The sequence below is a fragment of the Chiroxiphia lanceolata genome, chromosome 10 (genome assembly GCF_009829145.1).
Source record: "Chiroxiphia lanceolata isolate bChiLan1 chromosome 10, bChiLan1.pri, whole genome shotgun sequence".
NCBI classification, from domain to species: Eukaryota; Metazoa; Chordata; class Aves; order Passeriformes; family Pipridae; genus Chiroxiphia; species Chiroxiphia lanceolata.
The window spans coordinates 22,270,738-22,297,192 of NC_045646.1; the positions used below are offsets into that span (position 1 = coordinate 22,270,738).

The 26,455-nt window shown below is 47.4% G+C and overlaps 1 protein-coding gene and 1 long non-coding RNA gene across 3 annotated transcripts; one reads left to right on the forward strand and one right to left on the reverse strand.

Annotated features, from left to right (window-relative positions):
- On the forward strand, positions 1-25,596 carry EHHADH (enoyl-CoA hydratase and 3-hydroxyacyl CoA dehydrogenase). The gene is made up of 7 exons (XM_032697943.1): positions 1-128; positions 6,275-6,378; positions 7,119-7,291; positions 8,913-9,024; positions 9,263-9,367; positions 15,339-15,680; positions 23,150-25,596. Exons 1-7 carry the CDS (start codon positions 58-60, stop codon positions 24,412-24,414), a joined length of 2,172 nt encoding a protein of 723 aa, XP_032553834.1. The 5' UTR covers positions 1-57; the 3' UTR covers positions 24,415-25,596.
- LOC116791696 lies at positions 19,462-22,091 on the reverse strand. Of its 2 annotated transcripts, none has more exons than XR_004358826.1 (3): positions 22,003-22,091; positions 21,736-21,869; positions 19,462-19,799 (listed from the first exon to the last, which is right to left on the reverse strand). It is a non-coding gene; the product is annotated as an uncharacterized LOC116791696 (long non-coding RNA). The 2 variants fall into 2 exon arrangements; XR_004358828.1 differs by lacking the exon at positions 19,462-19,799 and adding an exon at positions 20,202-20,345.
- Positions 25,597-26,455: the final 859 nt, after the last annotated feature.

The window sequence follows — 26,455 nt, forward strand, 5'->3', positions numbered from 1 at the left end:
GCCCGGGGACAGCGGGGACAGCGGGGGCTGGCCCGGGGACAGCGGGGACAGCTCGGCATGGCGCAGTACGCGAGGAGCCCCGCCGTGGCCGTGATCCGGCTCCGCAACCCGCCGGTGAACACGCTGAGGTACCACCGGGACCCGCGGGGCTGGGGGAGCTGCGGGGGCCGGCTCCGCGCCCGGCGCTCCCCTCCCTTGTGAGCGCCCTTCTCCTTCTTGTCCGCCTCGCTCCCCCTCTCCGTGCCCTAAGGAGGCTCCTCCCGGCCCCAGGGAGCCCCTGCCGGGGTTGTTCTGCAGCGCTCGGTACCCGCAGAGGCCCCGGCGGTTCCTGCAGAGGGAGCTTGGATCTCTCTTTTCGAAAGAAAATGCTGAACTTCGCCATGACTTCTGCTCGCTCTTGTAGTTTCTGGGGGTGGGGGCGGTTCACAGGACAAGCGCCAGGCTCAGCAAACTCTACTTTCTGTCATCTCCCCTTCGCCTGCTTCTCATCACCTTCCAGTCTTTAAACGCCAAGGCGCTGCTCCCAGCGTTACACAGCACAGCAGCGTTAGCGGTGCAGCGGCTCTCCCTGCAGTTCCCCCGGCGCTCTTTGGGGCAAAACAGCTTTCCCTCAGGTTTCCTGGTTTCCTGGCCTGCCCACACACTGCACAGTCCCTGTGCCATCCAAGTGTGCGCAGAGGTGAGGGCAAAGGGCTCTGTGGGAAGCAGGCATGGCTCAACAACCAGAGCCGGCACCAGGGTTAAACCAGGGCTGGCAGAATTAAAGCAGTTCATTTGCCTTTTGAAAACAATTAAGGAACTGACCTCTAAATACCGGTCTTGGAGGAGAAAGGTCCGTGCGATCTCAAACACCAGCCAGTGAAAACTAAAGTCAAACACCCGTCTGTAGGAGTCCCTGAAATGTTCGTTTTCCACGTGTTTTGAAGAGACTTAGGTGCCTTTGGCTTTACATAGACCCTTTCTAAACATCTGCAGTTAAAGAGCTGTTGGGTAACAGGGACCACAGTGTCTATTCAGTGTCTGTTCACAAGCCAGCAAAAAACCCACTGCAATTGTGCTTGACTTATAAATGAGAAAGTTTGCTAAAAAGAAGCCGAAAGAGGCAAGTAAGAGCATGAAGAGGGAATGAAAGCTGCTGCTCTTCTGTTACATCTACATTGCAGCTGGCAATGCTCACTCTTTTGTTGCAACACATTTAGAAGTGCAGTAAGATCATCTTCACATGCTCAGGTAATTATCATGAGAAACTGGGAGTGACTTGATGAGTTTAGATGAAGTAGACACGTAAGACTCCCAGACCTGTAAGGTGCAAGACATCCTTTGGACCTCCTGTGCCCAAGACCAGCCTAAGAAAATTTCCAGGCTGTGCTCACAGTAAATATTTCATCCTTACCATGAAAAATACAAAATACAGAGCCTAAAGAATCTTGGAATCACCAAGGTTAGAAAAGACCTTTAAGATACTGACTCCAAGCGTTAACAGTAACAGATATGTGCTTAAGGAACCTTAACTCTCCTCTTTTGAGAAGTCCTGGAGAAAATCCATAATTGCCTTCAAACAGCAACTGCACACAGCTTCTCCAGGACAGACTCTGCTTTTACTGCCTCTTCCTCTTGGCCCCACAGTGCCCTCCCAGCAGGATGCAGTTCTGGCACTCCAAGGGTGACACAAGGTGTGCTTGTGGTCCTGTCCCCAGTCCCAGGAGGGAGAAGGGAGACCCTGGCAGACTTTAGATCCATTAAACTAAACTTCATACACGCCTGTGGTCTCTGATGGCATGTCAGGGCACACCTGCTTTAGAAGGGATCCATCATTCTCTCTGGCTATAGCTAGGAGAGGCAGAGCACACTGATCCTTGTGTGCTCCTGCAGATTTATGTTCCAGGCACACGGGAGCAGGTCTGTGCCTGCAGCTGGAAGTGTTTGGCTGCACAGGTGACAGCAGGCAGTGAGTTACAGACAGGAGCCGTGTCCTGCAATCCTGGAAATCTCATTTCACAGCAGGTACAGATGCTTTTTAAAAGACTGGTGAGTTTTTGCTGCTCTGCTCCAGCCTCCCCTGTCTCTTCCCATTATCCATGACACTCGGTGCCCATTCCCAGCTCCCAGGCCATTGCTTTGGCCTTTAGCACTTTAGAAGCCACTGGTGGGCAGGAATTTGCTTTCTCCTGTCTGGCACCATCCACTGCTGCACAAGTCCCTGCCAGGCAGTGCTTTCCTGAGGAATGAATGTGTGCTGACTTGTGAGTCTGGCAGCAAATTTGGCTCCCACGTAGACGTGCCAAATTTGGTTTGTTTGGAGTGTTTTTTCCTGGTTTGCAGAAGGTTGGTGTTCACAGATCCACATTTATGAGACCATGACATCGAGAGAAAGGATTTACATATGCAAAGAACTGGGAGTTTTGGGGACAAGACTCACAAGAGAAAGGACTGACCACCCCTTATTAGCAGAGACAGGCTGCTGGCACTGGGAATTAGAGGGATGTGAAGGAGTATTTCAACATGTGAGCTGACAAGGGCAGAAAAGCTCTGGGGAGAATAGGGAAGGACATGGTGTAGGGCAGCTTATGTGTGGGAATCTATGATGTATAACAGCATAACAGGTATGGGTGGAGAAGCTCTCCCTGGCTGCCAGGATTGTCCTGACCCCAATCACCATAATGATCCGAAAATGTAAAGATTAGAGAAGCTACAATTTTGGACAGGTAGCAGTGATGGGAGAATGTGATTACCCATTTTAGGCTGGATCAGCACCTCATCAGGATGAGATACAGAGAGAAAATTCTGGGATGAATAAGCATCTGCTTCCTGAAACAACTCCTCTAAAATCCCACCAAAAGGATGCCACTCTGGCTTTGGCCTTAATTTATGTGCATGACTATTTGGGCTGTATTAGCAACTTGTCACACAGCAACGTGTGACAGCAGCTACTACACAGCTGGATCTGACACTGAGGCAAGAGACAGCAGAGCAGGTAAATCCAGCACATGGAGATTCAATTTCAGGAAGGGAATTAGGTAAATACCCAGCAGTTATTTCAAAGAAAAACACTGGAGGGAAGCTGTGCAAAGGACAAGAAGCCTGTGACAAGGGGAGAGCCTGGACTCTTGTGCAGGTTTGGATTTTGAGTTTTTTTAATTTTATTAGAAGCCCAGGTAAACTGTTCAGCAAGTGATGTGGTAAAAGCCCTGCATGACTTGATGAGAAAGCAAAGAACACTAAGGGAAAAGTTTGATTTTTCTTGAGAAGTGAAAAGCTTACTCAAATGAGGAGAACAAGAAAACCTGTAAAACATGACAGGGGAGATGTAAACTGGAAATTAAGAGTGAAAAAACAGAAAGAATGAATCAAGGCATTCTAAAAAACAATAGCAAAAAGTTCATCTAATAAAAAAATATAACCCAGGACAAGCATACAGGATGCCAAGCTCAAAATTGGCAGTGACAACTCGGGAAGGGATCCTCATCCTTGTAATCAAGCCACTTCTTTAAATGTGACTAAGACAATTTTCAGATTCCCTTCAATTGCTTTCTTTTTTTTTACATTAAAGAAATTCACGTTCATAAACCGCAGCTAAAATCTAAAATAATTAAGGTAAATAATAAAACCTTGCAACAAATCCAGCACGTTGCTACTGCAGTGAGTTACACAAAATAAAACCAACCTGGTGTGGTCACCTCCAAGAATATTCTCTTACCCCAGTGCACACCTGTTCCTTAACAGCACCTGCTTTGTGTTTCTGAAACCTGGAACACTGAATCATCTGAGCAGAATCACTTTTCCTGCAGTCAGAATAGTTTCCATGGTGGAGCTGACTACATGGGATGCAGCCTTGATGGGAATGCATGGAGGGAATTTTTGCATTGTTACTGCTAAATGAATGACACTGTCACAGTCATGAAGTACTTATGCAAATTACAGTGACTTTTTGTTTCTTTAATGCTCTCGCTGTTTGAAGTTGGGGTACTCCTGAGTGTTTTTACAGTTTTACTGTCATACATTTTACTATGATGCTTTCATTGAAAATTGCATCTTTTAGTACCAGTTACAATGTGTGAGTGACAAAGCAAGGCAGCCTGTGTGTTGGACTGTGACAAATCCAAGGCAAACACATCACTCCATCTTAGGAGAACAAGCAACGGGCAAAAAGTCTCATTTTTGTTCCTTCTTGTCCTACAAAAAATCCCACTGGGAAAATGCCTTATGGAGAGAGGAGAAATATTTGTGCAAGTACTGAGTCAAGTTATTCTCTGGCATAAATAGTTCTACTGGGTTAATAAAAGCCATATAGGTATTGAACTGTTAATTTCTGGTAGCCTTGATTGGTTTTTATTCTGGTAGGAGCATGTTGTTGTAAGTGCTAAGGGCTTGTAACTGAATTCCTGCATAAAATCCTGACCCTTTCCATTTATTGCAGACTTTTAGATGGCCATTTGGCATCTGCTGATCACATGCCTGGAACAGACACAGAAATGCTTTGATTGCTTCTTGTCTGTTCCTGACAGACCTGTGCCATTTGTCTGTACAATATTTGCAAGTCAGTAACTTAACATTGGGTTGGGTCCTGGTACATATATTTTTCCACCTATTTGCACCATGGTTTGTAGAGTGGAATGACATTTCCTAATGGTTTTCCCTGTGATCTCCCAGCCCCTGGGTGAGGCCACTGTTGCTGTGGCCTGGCTCTCCACTGAGGCACAAACAGAATTCTCAGAGCACTGGGTGCAGCCTGTGGGTGCTCCTCAAATAGCAGCAGCCACAGCACTTGATATGTCAAGGGGAGGGAGATGAAAGACATTTTTTTAACATATTAAAACACATTTAATATATTAAATTTGGAAAGGCTTTCAGTCCTTCACACAACCAGCCCACAGGAAACTCCTTGGGCTCCCTGGGTTTTCCTTTTCAGACTGTGGCTTCCCACCATTCTGCAAGCTGTTGCCTTGTATAAATACATGTACACACGAGTACAGTGATGTGTTTTTCACCTACTTTATGACAAGCTTCCTTTTTTGATGAAATGTCCTCAAGTACATAGGAAAAACATGCCCAAACTGAGAATGCCTCGGGCCTTTCTACTAGTTCTGTGTAAATAACACTCCTCTCCACTGGGCATCAGCAGAGCTCTGCTCCCTTTTCATCACCACCCAGCTCTGTGTAAAGCTGGGCTCAGGCTTTGGGGCAGGTCTGGGAAGGAAAGCTGTGTTTATAAAGGACTGGGCAAGCATGTGATACTTGGATATTCCTCCAGCCTCCAGCTGCTTATAGCCCAGGTTTTCCGAATCAGAGGCATCTCTACACATGGTGTATGAGTACCCACATGTACACAGGGCAGTCTCTCACAAACTGTGTACATAAATCTGTGTGTATATCAGTATATTTTAGTATCTAAATTATATATACACACAGTTTGTATTATTATTATTATTAACAAGTGTTAATGCTTCTATTTTTACCTACCATGTCTATTGTTACCACCTTCTAAAACAGACTATACTCTCCATGTCAATCCATACACACACATGTATCTATAAATTATCTTTTAAGAATCAAATGTAAAGTGGATAGACAATCAGGTCAGATCTTTTAAGTATCTGATTTGAAAAAATACTATTTATGCTTTTACAGGTCCATTTTGAAATTTTTCATTAATTCTTTGCTGGCCAGATTTACTGCTGGTGTCTGGAAATATCTGTTCACATGAGTCAAAAGACATTTTATGCCCAAAACTTCATGCCCAAATCCCCTTTGACAGGATCCCACACCAGCTTAAGTCTGGACCTACGTAGGGATCTTCACAAGCATTAAAATCAGCACAGCCCCAGCCTGTGTCAGGTGTTTAAAAGATAGATTTTTTTTTATCCCCGGAGCTCCTTTCCCTCTTAAAAAGTTCTTAGATTATCAGTGGTTTAGCATTAATTACTTTTAAATTATGCCAAACTGTGTTCCTGAAAATCTGAATGTTTAATTCATAAAGACATTTCCAAAAGAAGGTTTCCCTGTGCTGCTGGCTGTGGAAGCAGCAGTGTCATAGCCTGGAGAGGACTCCCCAGGCAGTGACTGACAGTTCTGCAGTTGGCTCCTTGGATTCTGGCTCTTGTCCTGGAGTTAGGAGGGAGACTAAGGAAAGGATTCACCCAGAGAGGCTGTGGCAGCAGGCAGACTAAGGGACAGACCTGTTCATTTTCACTGAGGTGCTTGGTGTTTGTAACACTGACCTCTTGGAAGGGGAACGTAGTTGACTGTTACTCACTGCATCTCTGTTTTGTTTCAGTTTTGCAGTTCTCCAGGCTTTAGAGGATGGACTGGAGAAAGCAGATGCAGATCCCTCAGTGAAGGCTGTTATGATTTGTGGTGAAAATGGGAAATTCAGTGCAGGTAAGACGTCAAACACAGCCTGAGCAAAAGAGGAAACACTCTCCACCCACCATGTCTGAAGAGTCTCTGCCTCGTAATGCTGATAAAAGTCCTGATTTGGCTGGAAATGGCCACAAGACAGTGGGCTTTGTCTATTCTGCTGTGCCACAGTTGACATGGAGCACATGACAAGCTGGACTGTCCAGGCCAGAAACAAGCTGGTCTGTTCATGGTGAAAGGAGGGACAGCTGCTCATGTCCATGATGTACTGGTGCCTCCTTACTCTCCATAGCTTTATCTGCATAAAATATCTGGACCATCAACTAGTCTGGTGTAGGGAATGTACCTGGGGTGGGGCAGTGGTGAATAACAGATCTTTTCCAGTTGTAGAAGGCCAGGAAGCTAGGGAATTTCTGTGGAGCCCTACGCTGCTTGTCAGTAGTAACTTGCACCTGACTGTTCCAGACTCGACGTATTTTTAATTACACCAAAGATGTTAGCAAATTTCTGCAGTGACTGCATGATCTTTGCAGGTACTCTGCATTTTTGTACTCAGCCTTCCCCTGAGCTCTCTGAAAAAGGATCAAGGATCAGGGTTCCTTGAAGGTGGTCCCAAAAAGGGTCGGTTCCTGTTACGCACTCCCCTGCTCCTCAAGGGAGTGGGTGGATGTGAGCAGCTGTGTTCAGTGGCTCAGAGAGAAGGATTGCTCCAGTCACTGCCTTGCCCACTAATTCCTGCTGATGTCTCTGTGCCACCCCAGGAGCTGACATCCGAGGGTTCTCCTCTCCAAACAGACCAGTCAAGTCCTTGGCCGCCCTCGTGTCCCTCATAGAAAGCAGCAAGAAGCCGGTGGTGGCGGCCATCGAAGGCGTCGCCTTGGGAGGAGGCCTGGAGGTGGCGCTGGGCTGTCACTACAGGGTGGCACACGTGAAGGTAACACACACTGAGAGCCAGAGAGGCTGGTGGAGGCATCAGAAGCCACGGGCAGATGGCTGCAGGCAGGGTGGGAGCCTGCAGAGCAGTGGGACAGCCTGTCTTTCCTGGGCCCCTCTGCCCAGAGGAGAGTGGCTTTGCAGCTACGGGAGACGAGTCTGCATGCTCAGGCATTTCTCACCTACACCACCACCCTTGATGGGCTTTCATAAGTCCTACTACGTAACTCGCTTCAATCGTTTCTAAATATAAAATTGATTTGTACCTAGTGGGATAAGATGGCTGCACAGGAGCTTCAGTTCCCGCATGTTAATTTGCCCTAGGTCTCGGCAGTCATTATCTACATTCTGATGCAGACAGCTGTATCTTACTGACTCATGCAGCGTGACTTTCTCTTATTTATTTTTTTCTCCAGCCCTGTGAATATTGCATTCTTTTTCTGCTCATAGCCTAGTTTCAATAGGTAGTTGAAACTCAGCTAGTATGGAGCATTTCGGGTCAAATCCCCATGAGCTCTGGGTCCCCAAGGAGCTCTCTGACCAAAACACAGCTTTAAGAGTCTTAGGAGTTGATCTGGCTTTTTTTTCTTGAATCCCCTCCTTTGAGCAGTACCTGATCTCCTTATGGAGGCTCTTCCCTGGCAGGGCCATCCCCTCACTTTTCCAGTGTGAATCACTGATTCTCCATGACAGTGTGGGTTGCTCTAACAGCATAAAGAGCTATTCTACATCACCCTGTGTGCCACCTAAGGTGGGTGCCACAGAATCACAGAGTCATTGTGGTTGGAAAAGACCTCCAAGACCAAGTCCAACCTTTGGCCAAGTACCACCGTGCCCACTAAACCTTATCACAAAGTGCCAAGTCTACTGGCACTACAAGTAGTGGTCTTAAAGCAGCTCCAAATCTCTTAAAAGCTCAACAGAAAATTGCAAACTAATTTTTTTTTTAGAGGAAACAAAATCTAGATAGATTTTTAAGAGAAGGCAAGACCCCACTTCCTGCTGCCCCTGGCTTCCCTGCCATAACTCTACTGGATGTCAAGTGCACCAAGAGACATTTGAAGGGAGGTTAGGGAAGAGTTCAGAGTGTTCAAGGCCAGGCTGGACAGGGCTCTGAGTAACCTGATCTGGTGGAAAGCGTCCCTGCCCACAGCAGGGTTTGGAATGAGGTGGTCTTTAAGGCCCCTCTCAACCCAAACCATTCTGTGATTCTATGATTCTTTACTAAACTTCCAGGAACTAGAGTAGGGAGGTAACAGTGAAGTCAGAGTGCTCTCCAGCGTTTGGTAACAGCTGCTTGAAAGCCTTAGTTGACACGTGTCAACCTGGGGGATGCTGTGGGCCCCACAGCTCTCCCCCAGTGCTGTGCTGGCACACAGACATCCACAGAAAGGTCATGTTTTCCCTGTGCAGTTGTACAGAAGTCCTTGAAATGGTCGATTGGGCTCTCATCTTAAATGTCTCATGTGGCAAAAAGCAAGGATGAGGTCTCTGTGCAGATGTTTTGAAGCTTCTTAGAGGAGAAACGTGTGACATATCAGATTGGTGTCCCCCTGTTCTGCTCAGTTTGTAATCACCACTCATTCTAATCAGTTTTCTTGTTGAATTTTGCTTCATTTTAGGCTCGGATGGGTTTGCCAGAGGTCACCCTTGGGCTACTTCCAGGTGCTGAAGGCACTCAGAGACTGCCCAGACTGATTGGGGTCCCAGCTGCTCTGGATATGATCACCACAGGTAAGTGCTGTGTCTTGGCCTTGCTTTCAATATAAGAACACGAGGTGGAGTTATACCACCAGCTTGGTCTAAAAAACAGGAATTTTTTACCTGTGTACCTGCTTGGGTTGTCATTCAACTTGCTTCCACTCAGGAGGGGCTAATTACCAGCTACACACCAGTGGTTTGGTCAGGTGGAAAAGAATGAAATTGCCCCTCAGGCTCCACTGTAGTCACCTTATTTCTCTTTTTATCACAGGAAAACACATTCCAGCAACTGAAGCACTGAAGCTGGGCTTGGTTGATGAAGTGGTGGAAGAAAACACAGTTGAGGCAGCAATTCGCCTGGCAAACAAAGTGATTGGTGAGGAAAGAGTTGTAGCAATGCCAGGAAATAATTGGTGATGTTTCAGGGCTGGAGAGAGTCAGAACAAAGCCCACCAGTTTGTTCCAATTTATATGCTCCATTCTTGAGTTTTGGCATCCACATAAGATGGAATTAATTGCAGAATTTGTTTTCTGTTGTCTGAAGTGAAAAAAAAAAATCACATTCTGAAAAGCTGCAGAAATTCAAGTGAGATTCAGAGAACTGGTACATACCAAATCCTCCTGCTTTTTAATTATATATCCAAACTCACATGCTCCCCTGGGCTGCACCACGCTGGTTTTGGGGAGTAAATGCTCTTTCCATCTATAGGTCTGGATGCAGCTGGCACTGAATGCATTCTAGTTGCACCATCAATAATGGCTGAGCAAAAATGACTTTCTCCCTTTCATGAAGGGGGTGGCACATCCTCAGACCAATTTAATGATCCACGGTCTGTGAGTGACTCTGTCCCTAATCCTTTGGGTGCCATGTAAAAAAATGGCTTGTGGAGATGGGAGGGATGTGGAGATTTTTTTTTTTCCCCCACTCTAGAAATAACAGAATGGAATTCACTGGAGTTAACTCAGGAAGAGGAACATTGCTTGTGCAGCATGAAGAGCATTGTCTTGAGAGAAAACAGGATATTTTTCCACTATAAACCTCCTTGCAGCTTTGGAAGCAGACCATGGAGTTCCATCAGGAGCTCTGTCACAGTGAATTGAATGCAGGGAACCAAAACCCTTCCTGCTTTGATCACATGCTCAGTGCTGTCCCAAGATGGGGTGCTGCTTTTGCTCCTCCAGTTCTCTCCACTACAGACAAGGCCCTTTCCTCACCCGTGCTGGAAGCTGAGGCAGCCTAAGCCTTGTCCTAGGGCACAGTGCACCAGGTACTTGAAAGAATGGGCTGCTCTTAAATATCGGTGTCTTGCATCCTTCCCTACACCTTGAGATGTACCAGACAGGTGCTAAAGGTATCCTTGGGCCAGGTTTTCTGTAGCAGATGCCCTTCCTTCTCACTCTATTCATCCTGTGTTATTTTAGGGCTTCATTTTCTAGTGCAGAATCAATGACATAAGCAGTCCTCTTTTCTCTTTCCCTGCATGTCAGCAGACTAAACATAATTCTTTAGCAAGACGTGGGTGATGGTGATGTATTCCACTACTGCTTCTAAGAAAAACAAAGATACTTTGGTTCACTGAGTTTGTCTGTTTTGAATGAGAATTCTGCTTCTCCATCTGTTGGGAGAGCAGTGAAATATTATCACTCTTCCATGCAAATTAACCCAACAAACAGTGTTCCCCCTGATGTACCCTCTGGGCTCTGAATGATGCCCTGCACAAGATCTGTTCCAGTATTGATGGCAGCAGCAGTGCATCATGAAATGAGTAATGGATACGTTGCTGGAACTGGCAACCCAACAAACATTCTGGATTTCAGCAAATGCTACGTGAAATCGGCTGAAATTTAGGTATTTTCATGCTTCTTTCTTCTGTGACAGATATTGTGCAGTGGTTGACAGTTGTGAAAACCAGCTTGACCTTAGGGGAGAAGCTCAGGAAGGAATCAGTGAGCACTCTATTCCTCAGGGTAACTCATTTTCTGGAGCTTATGTCCACTACCACTACTGGCAAATTCTTCTTCTGTAGCTTCATCTTCTCTGGAGATTGTCACTACCAATTTTTTATTTTTTTTTTTTTTTTGAGAGTTATGTAAGCATACAAGGACCCTGGCTGGATGTTCAGCAGGTAACCTGTCCCAGTTTTACTCATTATTAGACTTTCAATCCGTTTATTGCTGGTTTGAGTTACCCCAGTAAAAATGAGTAATGTCACTGACGGTGTTTCACATCACACTAGATATCAACTCCCACAGGACTTCAAAAATGCTTTCAAACTCTTTCCAACAGCTTTACTGGCATTTTTAGTACGTGGTTTTACAGTGAAAGCACTGGCAAGCCAGATAATCTATTTCTTTTCTGCTTGAAAAATTCCTCATTAGACCCTGCAGAAGACCATGACAAGTTTTGATGCACCATTTACCCCCATGTTACCTGATAATTTGAAAGAATGGTGTATCCAGAGCCTGTTTGTTCCTTTTGAGTCATTCCTGGCTTTGGCCTTTGCCTGAAATTAATAATTTTCCTGCCATACCAAGGCAAACCAGCACTTTTATTTCTCTCCATCAAGCACTAACAGGCTGCAGAAGAGATGACAGTCTCGCATGGCATTTGTTCACAGAGTTTTGTTTTCAGCGAATATCTTTCAGATAATCTTAATAAAACCTAAGAGTGTACAAAAAAAGCCATGCCAGAAGTCCACTGGCTTTGTGTGGCATGCAGCATTTTGTTTCTGATGAGATTTTTTTTAAACATGAAGCTAACAACTGCTGACTTCTTCCAGAGCAGTCTGGCTAAATAACTAGTTTTGTCACTGCTGGAATTTCTATTCCTGGGAAGGCTGTACTGCAAGATAAGTCTCAAAGAATCAATTCAGAAATCATTTTCTTCTAAAGCTTTCTCAGTGCTGGAGCTGCAGTATCCCATGGCAAGAGATCAGTCTCAAATGACTGGCCCTGCTGTAGCCAGGGTCCTTGATTATTGTTGTGGTACACAGTTGACAGAGGGATGTTGGGAAAGCATCTTCATCCATACATTTTTATGGATGGTACCTAATGAAGAACACCTTCAAAAGATGCTCTGGAACAGTAAGTAGGTGTAGGAATACACAGAGGCAATTACTGATTCTGAGTTGGATCTTTCATTGAAAACCAGTAATTATATACTGCAGATGGGAAGCAAGGAGAAGTTCCTGGCCCCTCCAGGCAAGAGAAAACATCTTCACTTCTGAAGGCACTTTTTAAAAGGAATAGACAGGAGCCAAATCCTCAGAGACAAGGAGAATGTCCTTTCATTAAATGTTCTTGGTGATCACTACAGTAATCCAAAGCTGCATTTCAGGTTTTTCCCAGCTGATGGCGTCACAAAATTGACAAATTGCTGGAACTGCTGGTGGCAGGCAGCAGCTTGCAGCTCATCCTGCCCACAGCTTGCTGGCCTGCCCTAGTCTTCCTCAGCTGGAGGAGAAAAGGGCTGCTGGTCCTTTGCACAGCAGACTTTGAAACTCTTCATACACAATCACACCTTGCTTTCTGACCACATCAGCTGACTGACCTTTAGCATCTCCTCAGAGCACACCAGTATCCATGGCTTGCACCAAAGAGCCAAGGAAAATCAGTGCAGTTTGGACTGAGGCCCCACAGGTATTAAACTGTGTGGAAGGATGATGAGTTTCTGACTGTAAAACCACTGGGAGTGACTGTGGAGGAAGCAGTTGTTTCTCTCAAGGCTCATAAACCCCAGAGGCATAGCAGATCCTGCTGGAGGTAATTGGATGCTGGAAATGGAGACTGGGGGAGAAAGCCTTTCCATCACAGCTGTGAGGGCCCTGCTGCGTCATCTCTGCCAGGATGCACAATATAAAGATATTTTCATCTCTCCCCAGGCTCTTTAGACAGAAGGCCCAGGAAAGTGCCCCTATGACACAAAGAGAGTTTGTGAAAGTTCTGACACGGGCTGGACTTGTCTCTGGCAGGGCTGAGACCACCGCAGGCCTGAGGGGCAGGGGCCAGGCTCAGCTTTGTTCCTCACAAATTCACAAGCAGTTCACTGCACCAGGAAGACTGTTAGGCTGGCCCTGCCTCTTGCAAGGCCATCCTGCAGTATGCCAAGATTTTACACGGTATTCTTTTCTTTAAATAGCACAATATTTGACACTGCATGTGTATGTGGTGCTTTTGCCAATGGAAATTTTATAGACTGGATCTATCCTTCGTGCCACCTGGCCCACAAACCCTGGGCAAACAAAGCAGGGATCTGTGCTGGCTTCTGTGTGTGGATGGTGCTTTTCCCTGCAGCACTGATGTCTGACACTGTTCATCATCTTCCTGCTGCTGATTTCAGAAATCAAGCCATGGGTGTCCCACACTGATCTCTTCTTCCCAGGTTTGGATTCTGATGATTCTTTCCTGTTCACAGATATGTCCTTTATTCTTGTTGGCATTGCAGAAGCAAAAATATTGCATGGAGATGCTGTAGAAATATTTAGCAAAACCTATTTAGCTTGCAGCTAAATAAGAGTTTTATTACAGGACCCTGAGGAGAGTTGCTTTTCTTTCTTACTCTGAAGAACTGTCTCCTGTCCCCAGTCAGTACTTTGCTTTCTGAAGAACAAGCTTAAAGGCTCCCAGTGGCCTTCCTCTTTTACCAGTCCTTTCCACAGAGATGTTATATGAAGTCCCTTGATCTGCCCAGTCTTAGGTGGCCTTCCAGCCACCAGATCAGCTTTTTGGGACAAACCTGAGCTTTCTTCTTGTGATGGAATGAAACCCACTATTTAAGTTCTAAATAAAGAGCATGTCAGGGTTAAAAACACAGATTTAGGGGAGAAACAAAGGGTTCAAAAATAAAGGAACATGACTAAATCCTGCAATACTGGAAGATAAAAATTACATCCACTGTCAATATAAAAACATTTTAATGAACTCTGATTACAAGGGAAGCTACTTACACAGCGAGTGTTCATCTTTTTATGTTCTCTACAAGGCTTAATTAAAAAGCCTGAGCTCTGAAGACCATTATTTCAGGAAAACAGCATAATAACTCATTCTGGAAACTCACATTTCTGTTTCTCTTAAGCATTGTTCAGTCTTGCAGGAAGAGCTTGAGTCAGGACAAGTTCTTTGGGCACCCATTCCTGCAGTACTGCCATTATTCCTGCTCTTCAGCATCCTCTGGATGACTTCCTGAGTCTTCTGCTGGTGCACTGGCATTTCCCTAACTCAGACAACAGGAAAAAAAGGGGAACTGGATGTAATATACTGCGTTGGAAGGAAGTGTGGCAAGGGTAATGAGACTGTACCCAGGGAGCTTCTCAGCAGAAGGTTCCCAACCCACCACCTTGCTTTGGTGGCAGTCCCAGCTGCTTCTGGGAACAGCACTGCAGCAATCCATGCAGTGACATGCTGCAGTTAATGATCTGGATGTGGATGTGATGACAACAGGGTCTTTGTGAAAATGTTGCAGGATTAAGGGGATACATTCTGGATTTCTGATCTTGTTCTTCCACAGTCTTTACTGAGCAAGCTGCCATTAAGAGCACAGGGACCCCTGAGTAAAGCCAGGTCAGAGCTCTCTCAGCAGGCTCCGAGTTTGTGCTTCTGAAGAAGACATAGGATTTTGGCATCTGAAATATAACTAACTTCTCTCAATTAAAATCCTTTCTAGGTATCACCATAGCAACCTCTGTCTGTAATGAGCTCCACATATTTGTGTGGCTGCTTGATTCGCCCCTTGCTGACACAGAAACATGAACTCTCCCTTGTTATTCATTTGCTCCCCAGCTCATGCTGGGTGAGCTTTCCTGGTGGTTGGTCCCCAAGTGAATTGGGGGGCTCCTGCAGTCAGGGAACAGCTGAAATCAGGGTGTATTTCCCAGTCTCTTATCCATGCCTGGATCAGCACCCTGGCTGGAATGCCTCTGGCTAGCAAAGTCAATTGGGCACTGGGTACTAAACAATACTGGAGGAAAACTTGAGTACTGAGGCTTATAAGGAAGAGCCATATGAATGTGGCAGCTGGGACTGTGGAGGAGGAGAACTGGAGAAGTCAGGGCACTCTGGGAGCTGAGAAAAAGGAGAGAATTACTTCTTTGAAACTGAAATCTTACTTTTTTTTTGAAGTCTGAGAAGGGACTTGAAAAATTGCAAATGTCAGATCAAGCAGAGGTAAGAAGAAATGTCAGATGTTGTAGTTCTAGACCCATCTCACTGTGCCATGCAAGCCCTAATGCAGTGAGATGCAGAGGGCAAAAATAGGTAAACTGCCTTCCCATCCTGTGGAATGGGGTGGAAAGACAATGTCTGAAAAGATGTGGACGCTTTGTCCTGCAACCCCGTTTCTCTCCCCCCAGGCCAGCCCCTGGGACCCCGCAGGCTCAGCCTGAAGCCGGTCCCCAAGCTGCCCGACATGGAAGCCTTTCTCAGCGAAGCCCGTGTGAGAGTGAAGAAGCAGGCGCAGGGGTGCCTGGCTCCGGAGCTGTGCTTCCAGGCCGTCAGGGCCGCCACCCAGATGCCCTTCGCCGACGGGGTGCGCAGGGAGCGAGAGCTGTTCATGGTCCTGCTGAGCTCGGGCCAGGCCCGGGCCCTGCAATACGCGTTCCTTGCCGAGAGAGCCGCCCAGAAATGGACAACTCCCGGCGGGGCCTCCTGGAGCAGCGCGACCCCACAGCCCGTCCGCTCTGCGGCCGTGATCGGTAAGCGAGGGACAGGGCTGTGGGGCTGGCACGGAACAGCGGGAGCGGGCACCAGGGAAAGGCAGAGCTGAGGGGGATCACTGTGATCTGTGGGGCTGAGCACAGAGAACAGCAGAGCTGAGGGGGATCACTGGTCTGTGGGGCAGCAGGGAAGAGCAAAGCTGAGGGGGATCAGTGATCTGTGGGGCACCAGGGAACAGCAGAGCTGAGGGAGATCACTGATCTGTGGGGCTGAGCAGAGAGAACAGCACAGCTGAGGGGGATCACTGGTCTGTGGGGCTGAGCAGAGAGAACAGCACAGATGAGGGGGATCACTGATCTGTGGGGCACCAGGGAACAGCACAGCTGAGGGGGATCACTGTGATCTGTGGGGCTGAACAGAGAACAGCACAGCTGAGGGGGATCACTGATCTGTGGGGCACCAGGGAACAGCAGAACTGAGGAGGATCACTGTGATCTGTGGGGCTGAGCACAGGGAACAGCAGAGCTGAGGGGGATCACAGAAGGCAAGAGTGGGATTCCCAGAGTCACACCCATCACAAGCACAGATACTCCACCCAAAGAGGGAAGCTGTCACTGCATTGGCAAGCTCAGAAATTCACGTGGTATCTCATATCCCACTACATTATTACCTGCTGCCACATCTTTCTTTGGGAGAATAACTTCCTCTCACTTCAAAAATAGCTTCGTGTATGTGGACCACAAGGAGTCTGCTCCCTTTTAAACACTCTGTGTCCTGGCTTTGCGTCATGTTGGAAGCACGTTTGTATGAAATTCTCCTCCTCCTGGTCTAGTTCTGCACTGCAAGTGCATGTGCAGAGTCACTCAGGGATATATTAATACAAAAAATGTTTTGACAGCTGTATTTTAAGAAGATTTCATCTCACTGGGATCCACTCCTGCCATTTTGTAGCCCAGCAAGATAATGCCTTCATTAATTTTTTATAAGAGCAATTTAAATAAAACCTTTGATGCACTGCTGAGATTAAAAAAAAAAAAAAATCTTTCAGCTCTGCCTGTTGATAGTAGCACTAAAAAATGGTTAGACAAGTAATGGAGCCCTTGGAAAACATCCACTGTGCTTCAAGGAAATCTCACCAGATCAACACTACTCTTTTCTCGGTGATTCTCCAGGCTATTGAGTTGTCTGACAGTTCATTTCAGCCATAACACTGGGGTTTTTTGGAAGTTCCCTTCCCTTCATTGGCTGCCGTGCCATATTTTTAATAAGAATAATTTTTAAACACTGGTCCATAAACCCTGGGTGGAGGATCTGTGGCTGTCAAAGCATTCAGGTAAAGAGGCATTAATTATTGCCAAGTGTATTCCGTGGCTTGAAGAGCACAGAACTTTGGACACAGGCAGGTCCCATCCTGAAATGTGTGCTCTGCCAGGAGGGGCTCTTGTTGGAGTTTGTAGGAATGCCTGGGAGACTGGAACGGACATTCTTTGCTATGTACTGATAAACCAGCCAGAACAACACACTTGCAAAGACCTAATCGCTGTGACAGTTTAGCCAGAAGGGCTGTTAGATCTGATCTGCCTATTTTGGTGCTGTAACTGAGCTGCAGAGAATTCTGAGGACAAATTGCAACCTCTATTTGAAAGCTTCCAGGAGAAATGTAACCTGTATCTCATTTCCAAGCTGAACTGGCTGGGCTGCATCTCCCATCCATTGGATTAAGTATTTGCCTCATCTCCGGACAGATTTCTGAATTCTGGTCTGAAATTGCCCCAACCTCATGCCCAAGTTTCAGTATTTTCATAGATGATTACAAACAAAGCTCAAGTTAACCATATTTCTGCAGAATAAATAAACTAAGTGCTTTCATACTTCTGCTGCAGAGCACAGTCTGTCACACTCTGGTCATTGTCATGACCTTGAACTTCCCCTAATTTTTCAACACTTCCTAAAACATGCGTAGCCAAAGTGAGAACAGCATTCCAGGAGTAATTACACCAATACCAGGTACCAAGATGATTCTTCCTTGCTCCTAACTTAGTATGCTCAGGACAAGAGCCAACTTTCATACTTGCCACATTCAACACATCCTCCTAATTACCTGCTGGCAGGGAGCAGCTGCACCCTGGGGATGGGGAGCCAGTGGCAATAACACCTCCTGGAGAGCAGAACCACAGAATCTGCGAGGCAGGAAGGGATCTCTGAATGTCATCTTGTCCTCAAATGACATCACCTGGAGCCACTTGCCCAAGACCATGCCCAAACATCATTTGAACATCTCCAATGACAAAGGTTCCACAACATCTGTGGGCAACCTGTGCCAGTGCTCAGTCAAGTCCACAGTAAACAAGTTGTTCTCTTACATTCAGATGGAACTCCCATGTTTCAGTTTGTGCCTATCACCAGTGGCCACAAGTCTGACTCCATCTTCTTTACACCTTTCTCTCAGCTACTTATATCGGTGACATCCCTCCAAGCTGGAGTCACAGCTCCCTCAGCCCTTCATCATGGACACACTGCAGTCCCTGAATCACCTTTGGCCCTTCACTGAACTCACTCCACATCACTCTCATGCTGGGGAGCCCGGAGCTGGACCCAGCACTCCAGGGATGGTCTCATCAGCGCTGAGTAGAGGGGCAGGATCATCTCCTTCAAGCTGCCAACAAGACGCCTCCTAACACAGCTCCACACACCATTAACCTTCTTTGCCACAAGGTCATATCACTGCTCAGACTCAACCCGGTGCCCACCAGCACCCCCAGACCCTTTCCTGGGGAGCTGCTTTCCAGCCCCCAGCATGTGCTGGTGCACAAGACTGCTCCTCCTTGAGTGCTGCCCTTTAGCAATTCCCCGTGCTGAGCTTCCTGAAGCTCCTACCCACCCATTTCTCCCCCTGGATGGCAGCACAACCCACTGCTGCATCAATATTTACAGTACCTGAGCACAGCAAGCAGGGCAGGCCCAGAGATCACAGCCAGGAAGTACAGGGGATCAAGCAAAGTTCCCGGGATGATGCAAGTACAAGGTAAAGGTGGGAAGCCACTCTTCAGGCTGAGGTCTGGATCAACAGCATCCATAGCCGGGCACAGCCACAGTAACCCACCAGAACTCCTCCAGCTTGGCTTAGGAAAGGACTGCAGACTTAAATGGGGCTGAGCTTAAATAGGGCTCAGAGGCCCATATGGGTGGGGGAGGCTCCAGGTGTGGCTGCTCAGGGACATTAAGGCTCATCAGTGCACTCAGGGCCATGACACTCACCCAGACCCCAATGCCTTTGCTGAGTCACTGCTCCTATCACAGCCCCCATAGCCCACCAATATAACTTGCTCGGTTTATGCTCTTGTTGATGTCATATTTTATTTGATGTGACATCTCCCGTTTTGGAGGATCTTGATCACCTTTTTTAAACCCTGAATCCCACACCAAAGTGTCACTGATTTCCACCACTTCTTTCTGCCATTTGTTGTGTTTCTTCTCCTTCCTCTAGAAGGTTTTCCTCCTATTTTGCCTTTTGATATCAGTGAAATGGCAAGTCTGTTAAAGGCAGGTGGAGAACATGCCAACACAACTGTAATTTTTCTTTCAGGCTGCTGTAACAGAGTCATTCTCCAGCCAGTACAATGCTCTACAGCGTTTTGTAACTTCACATTTTTGATCTTAAGTACATCCTTGCAGCACCAGAAATCAAAATTTTAGGGATGGTTTTTGAGAGACTGGCAGCTTTTAAAACAGTGCTGCTCATCCATGCAAGCATTGAGTCTACCGAGGTGACCCAGGGTCTCTCTATTTTCACTGCAGGGAGGAGGACAGTCAGAGAAAGATATTGCATCCCTTTAGGCTGTCAGAAATCAAGCAAACCTCATTTTGCAACTGTGCTGTGCTGTTTCACACACTACACCCATGTTGCACTATGCTGCTGCTTCCATCTTTTATTGCTGCACAATGCGAAGCAAGTGAGAAGATCACGTTGAGTTTTTCACGTTGACTTTTTGTTTCATTTGCTTGCTCTGAACTCTTGGCTCCCACCTCTTTTCGCTGTCTCTGGCTCCTCATCACCCAGAAAAAGAGCTCTTCTCCCTCTGTCCCTTCCAACTGCATCTCCCCATAGCTCCCTGCCTGCCTGGAGTATCACATTACTTCTGCTTGAAATTAGTACCCTGAAACAGAGAAAGCAGCAGCTCCAGTCTGCAGCAGCCCGCCACCACCAATTGCTCATTGTTGTTTTTAACAGGAAAACTGGAACAGTCCTTGCATATTTTTACCGATCTATAAAGGATTTTTTCCATTGCCAGGCATTTTAAAGTCCAAATATTCATTAGAGTTCAGAATGTTTTCCACTGATCTGTATTTCTGTAGTGCGTGTGACTACACAAGTTGCCTTGTACATATTTCAAGTCCTTTTGTTTTGAAATTTGTTTTTAAAGTCCTTCAATTAATTCTGTATGATTTTTCGTATTCTGAGTACCTCGTGACAGATCAATAATTAACCATCATTATTCACTCAGCTTGCCCAGCAAATGGATCTGTCATAGCCATATTTGGCCTGAAATTACATGCGTTCAAGTGTAGTTTTATTTATATGTCAAAGCCTCATTTCACAACAAAAGACCAGGAGCAGGATGGCTGGGCACTGTTCTTGTTCCTGAGGCAGATTTCAGTCTTTTTTGGGAAGATGTGCCTTGGACATGAAAACAGTCCCCTGCCTGCAAGATGAGAATATAGGGGTTTTCATGGTTTGGGGGAAGTGAGAGCACTATTGAGTAAGAAAATGGAACACGCAGTAGAAATTCTGGAGTAGTTCCTCACCGTGTTTTGGTCCGTGTGATCTGAGCTGAGCATGAGACATCTCCCTTCCTCCTCCTTCTACAGCCTTCTCACATGTAAGACCCAAAGATTGCCTACCATTATTTTCTACTCTAATATATTCTTCCCCAAGATCACTTGGCTTTATGAAACGGAAAAGGGGAGTCCTCAGAAATGCTCTTTCCCTGCTGGATAGCCAGAGCTCTCCTCAGTTTTATAGCCCAATTTTAGAAAATACCTCCAGGGGAATCATGCTGTGCAAGCTCTAATGTAACAAACCCCTTGGGGCTTTCATTACTCTCTCTGCCAGCTTCATTAAACATCATTTCGTACAGGCCACTGCAGAGTTCTGGAGGAAGTTGAGAGACAGCTTTTCTAGGTCAGAAACAAGCTTGGCAAGCTCATATCTTATCCGTAAGTCTGTGCCTGTGGCCTAGAAAGTGTAGTACTACAAGCATGTGTGCCTGTCCATCGTGGGATGGCTAAAACCCACGTGGGAGCACTCATGATGGAAGCAAAGAGGGGAATCACCTCGCACCACTGCAGAGCTTCCCTGCCAAAGAAGGCTGGAGAACGTCTGCTCATGGAAGAGGTTTGGATTCAGGAAGAACAGTGTGCTCAGATGGCGAGAGAACTGCTGAGATTTCAGTCACGAGGCTGAACCTGAGAGGAACAGGAGTCACTAAGACCCAGGATGTGTGAAGAGCTTGGAAATTCTGGGGAAAACCCCAAGATTCCACCCTGGAAAGGAAGAGACTGAAGAGGGAGCCATGTGGAACTGCAAACACTTAAGCCTGATGTCTAAAGACACCTTATAGACAGGGCTGGGCCTGGGGAGTGAGTTACCCTCCTGCACTGCCCAAGGAGAGAGCAGTTCCTGTAGCTCACCAAAGACAGGGAAAAACTGTCCTTAACTGTACCTGCTCCCACATCCAAGGCTCTGGGGACTGTGCACTATGGGAGGAGCTACTTGTGTTTGGGTTTTTTCAGTCAGCAAACCGTGGACACTGAAGTGCTAAGAGCTGATTCATGTTATTCTGGTTTTATTTTCAAATTAGTTTTCAGTAGGACTTGATTATTAAGTAGCAAATCTAATTTCCTAGAAAGGAACTTCAGCACTTGCTCAGAAGTGGTAATGATGGTTTATAAGCAGGCTGCCAGCTAGTGATGTCAGTAAAAACTATCTTCTGGTGGCTGAGTAGGGAGTGTTTGAAATGTCTTGTGTGCACACAAGCTGAGGCTGGGCAGAACTATACCAAGGGTGTGTAGCACGCAGGAAAAACGTCCTACCTTGCTTGACCTTGGTTATTGGAACTTCTTTGAAGGATGACATCATTTCAGCTCTTCTTTACAAAGCTGCTTTAGGCAAATTTTTTAATCCCCTTTTTTCTGTATATTTGTTTAGCTGACTTTCATTTGTAAACCTGGGATTAAAAAAAATCATTTTAACTGAATTATAACAAACCTCTGCTTTGTCTGGTTGGTGCTTTACTTAGGATATTAATAATCCTTCTATTCAGATGCTTCACACTTCTAAAGCTGGTAAAATGGGCTGACCTTCTCTTACTAGTTTGCATTAACTTAGCTGGAAAAGCCTCCATGGTGGGAGAGCAGGCTCAGTGGTGTGGGTTGTGTGTCACAGGAAAGGGTAAGTGTGCAGCTTCATTTGATGTCACAGAGGGCAGAGCTGGTGGAAGGGATCAAGCCAGTAATCTCCACACTGGTATTCCTGATGGTGGTGGCACATTTATGGTCTTGGAGAGGAAAAAAAAACACAGCATAAATTCTTTAACAGGAATTCTTTAACTGTGTGGTTGGACAAGGAAGGCTGTGACTTTGGGAATCTCCAGAAGTTAGGAATGACCTGTGTTGGAGGACTTGGAGAGTGGGTAGATATGAAGTGTGAACAGCAGGCAAAAGGCTACTGATGTGCCAGAGTGCTTTAAAAGGAGAGAGAAGGTGTTGAATTCTGGATTGGGAATGCTGTGTCACTTCCATCCCATTTGTCCTGGCAACGAGACACACAAGACATTAGAGACAGAGTTTAGAGCAGATCGGAGTCCAAGAGTCTTTACAGAAAGAGCAGCTGAATTTTCCTTGCTCCAAAGATTACATGATGAAGTGTGGAGGGAGAAGAGGAGGGAGACAAAGGGGAAGGTGGGGAGAAGGAGGGAGAACCCAACTGTCTGAGCTTTGCTGGTGTCAAAACCTTACTAGCAAAGTATTTGCATGCTGCCCAAAACAGACCATCTCCCAGGAGCAGTGGGGCACTGACAGCCTCAGGGGGAAGCTCGCTTTGAACCTGCCTGCAGAAGATGGTAGCAGGGTTGCAGCTGTAACTCAGATTTTCTCTCTCTGATCTCCAGGTTCTCACTCAAGTGATGCTGGTTTCCACAGGTATAAAACTTGGCAGGGAGAAGACATGAATCAAATGGTCTGTGCCCACTGGGTGAATCCCACTGGACTTTTGTGAGCTTGTAAGGACACTAACTTGTCTTTGTGCTACTGCTTTTCAAACATCAGGGCTCGCTGAAAGAGAGTATTCCCCTTCTGTTTTCCAGTCTTCAATTCTTTTTTTCTGTGTGTGCACCACTTGTTTTGCAGAGACTATCACTTTTTATCCTGGAGATACAAAGGAAATTATGCTGTCAAGTGATTAATTTTCCATTCGTAGTCTTTGATTCTATCTCACTTTTATCCCTAGGGCTGGGAACAATGGGCAGAGGCATTGTGACTTCTCTGGTTAAGGCCAACATACCTGTGGTAGCCCTGGAGCAGGATCTGGAGTATCTGAACACGGGAAGAAAAGCTGTGATGCTCCTTTTGGAACGTGAGGCGATGAAAATGGGTGCCCAGACCCTGGATTTCCATAACCCTGCACGTCTGCAGTTCACTGTGGACTTTGATTCGTTGCGTGATGTGGATCTCGTCATTGAGGCTGTGTTTGAGAACATGGCACTGAAGAAGGAAATATTCCACAAGCTCTCGAGGATCTGCAAGCCAGGGGCCTTGCTGTGCACAAACACATCAGCCCTGAACATCGACGAAATAGCTTCTGCCACCAGCCGCCCACAGCAGGTCATTGGCACCCACTTCTTCTCCCCTGCCCACGTGATGAGGCTGCTGGAAATAATCTATGGCCGCCACACGTCCCCCACGGCCATCGCCACTGCCGTGCAGCTGGCCAAAGCACTCAAAAAGGTTGGAGTGGTGGTAGGGAATTGCTTTGGGTTCGTTGGGAATCGAATGATGTTCCCGTACGTACAACAGGCAGTTTTCCTTCTAGAGGAAGGAAGCAGACCGGAAGCGGTGGATCGGGTCCTTGAAGATTTCGGGTTTAAGATCGGACCGTTCCGCATGTCCGACCTGGCTGGGCTGGATGTGGGCTGGAGGTCGCGGCAGGGCCAGGGCCTCACGGGGCCCTCGGTGCCCGCGGGGACGCCGGCGCGGCAGCGGCGGGGCCAGCGGTACAGCCCCCTGCCAGACCTGCTGTGCGAGAGCGGCCGCTTCGGCCAGAAAACCGGCAAGGGCTGGTACCGGTACGAGAAGGCCGGGGGCAGGACAGCCACGCCAGACCCGTGGCTCCACAACCTCCTGGCCCAGTACAGGGACACCCACGGCATCGAGCCCCGCTTCATAGACCAGGAGGAAATCCTGGAGCGGTGTCTGTTTTCCCTCATCAACGAAGGCTTTGCCATCCTGGCTGAGGGAATAGCGTCGGGCCCGGAGCACCTGGATGTGATTTACATCAATGGCTACGGGTGGCCAAAGCACAAGGGCGGCCCCATGTTCTACGCCTCCACCGTGGGGCTCCCCCGCGTGCTGGCCAAGCTGCACAAGTACTCCGAGGCCCATCCTGATGTCCCTGGGCTACGGCCCAGTGCCTTTCTGAAAAAGCTGGCGGCTGTGGGGAACCCCCCCATCAAAGAGTGGATGTCCTACCTCAGCCAGCAGAGCTCCAGGCTGTGATTCCACTGGTGGAGGCTGATCCCATGGAACCAGTGCTGTAATTGCACCGTCTTTTCCAATCAAACCCACAGTGCTGCAGGCTCATAAACAATGTCATGAACCTTCCTGGGCCTTTACAGGGAATAACTTTGGCCAGTGATTGATCCCAGTCCTCCTCTTGCTGCAGGTAACCACTGCCTTCATCCATCCTCCTTCCTAAGCCCCAGCCTCACCCACTTTCTTCACACACTGCTGTGTAAAGGCCTGTCTCATATTGCACTGCCACTGGGTTGTCACAGCTGTCTTCCTCTTCCAGTTTGTCTATGGGAAGGCAGGGAAGAGCATCCACAGCCCACAATGCAAATCATGGTTGGAGCCAACAGAGAGATGATCACAATTCACCCAAGACCAGCTGGATCTACCAGATCCTGCCTTCAATCTGTTTCCCAGTTTGTTCAGTTCTTTCCTGTGGAGCCCACCTCCACTGGATTCTCTGGATCTCCCACGGACATCCAGCTGAAGCCTGATCCCTTCCTGCTGCTGTGGGAGTGTTGGCACAAGGGTATGGCACCTTTCAGAGTTAAAGTCAAATGAAGTGGAGAAAGTCTGGGCAGAGATCAAGGGGCAGGGCTGGTACCATCCCTCCTCCCTGCTGCAGAGGAGACTAATAAATGCCAGAAAACCCACAAATACTTCAACCTGCCTACAATGCCCTGTGGTGTTGGCTCACGACTGGCCTTCTACATCCAGACTCCATCCTCCCTTACCATTATCTCCACTCGGCTTTGTCCAAGCAGAAACATCTTCTGGCACCTCTTCAGTGTGGAAATGTGTTGCCATCACTCCCCCATCTTGCCTGCCTACAGCTACCAGGTCTTGGGGCTCAGCAGGCTCTAACTGACCAGATTCAAACGTTTCACATTTTCACGTGGGCAGAAAGCACACTGAGAAGGGCAGGGCACAAGAGCTGTGCAGGCAGGGGCACTGCTGCAGGCAGGCAGGGAGGTGACAAATCCCTAGCAGAGAGCAGAGGGAGAGGGAGCCAAACTTGCTCCAGGCTTTGGGACAGTGTCTCTCATTTCACGTGTCTAGTGTCTATCTTCCAGTCTGGTGTGGGGAATAGGTTGGTCTAGGTTCCCTTCTCAGGGACACTGAATGTCTAACTTTTGCTTTTAATTTAATAAAACTGCTTTGATAATCTAATGACAGATTATGTGGTATCAAATGGGATAGCAGAAAAAAAGAAAATGTGCTTGTTCCTTGTTTTCTCTCCATCACTTCTCTGTGTGGTAGAAATAGATAATTTTCCTGTTTGTGGAGGAGTTTGTGTCTGAGAAGGCTGCATGCCTCTTTTTCTTTCCCTCAATATGTTCTTATTTTGCCCTTTGTCTACTCCTGTCCATCAGTGGGTGAGAGTGCAAAACTGAGGGCAGGAAACCCTTCAGAAGTCCCAAGCTAACCTAAGTGCCTGGTTCCAGGGAGGATTTTTCTCCAGGACCAGCAAACTGCTGCAGTTCGCCCCGAATCACTCATGTGCAGAGCTGAGAGCAGCCCAGCATTAGCTCCGAGGTGAAGCGCTGCTCCCACACCAGCAGCCTCCGTGTGACACGTTACACAACAGCCCTGCCTGCTGCTGGGGCTGGCATGGCACCCACAGCACAGTCCTGGACATGGCACCCACGGGACAGCCCTGGACATGTCACCCACGGGCAGCTCTGGGCATGTCACCCATGGGGCAGCCCTGGACATGTCACCCACGGGACAGCCCTGGACACGAGAGTCTGCCCGGGCCAACCTCCCCTCTCCTGTGCCTTGGGCTGGGATGTTCACTCGCACTGGGGAGGGGTTGGGAAAGGGCAGTTCCCCTTGCAGTGGCAGCAGGCTGTGCAGGAGAGAGCATGCCCTTCCTCTGCAGCAGCAGTGTTACCTCAGGACATGGAGACCCACGAGCTCACCCTGGGGCCGAAATGCTTCTCCTCACCTGCAGCACCTGTGTGCTGGTGCATTTGATGTGCCTGTCCCCCTTCTCAGAAACTGCTGAGACCAAAGGCTGTTCACACCA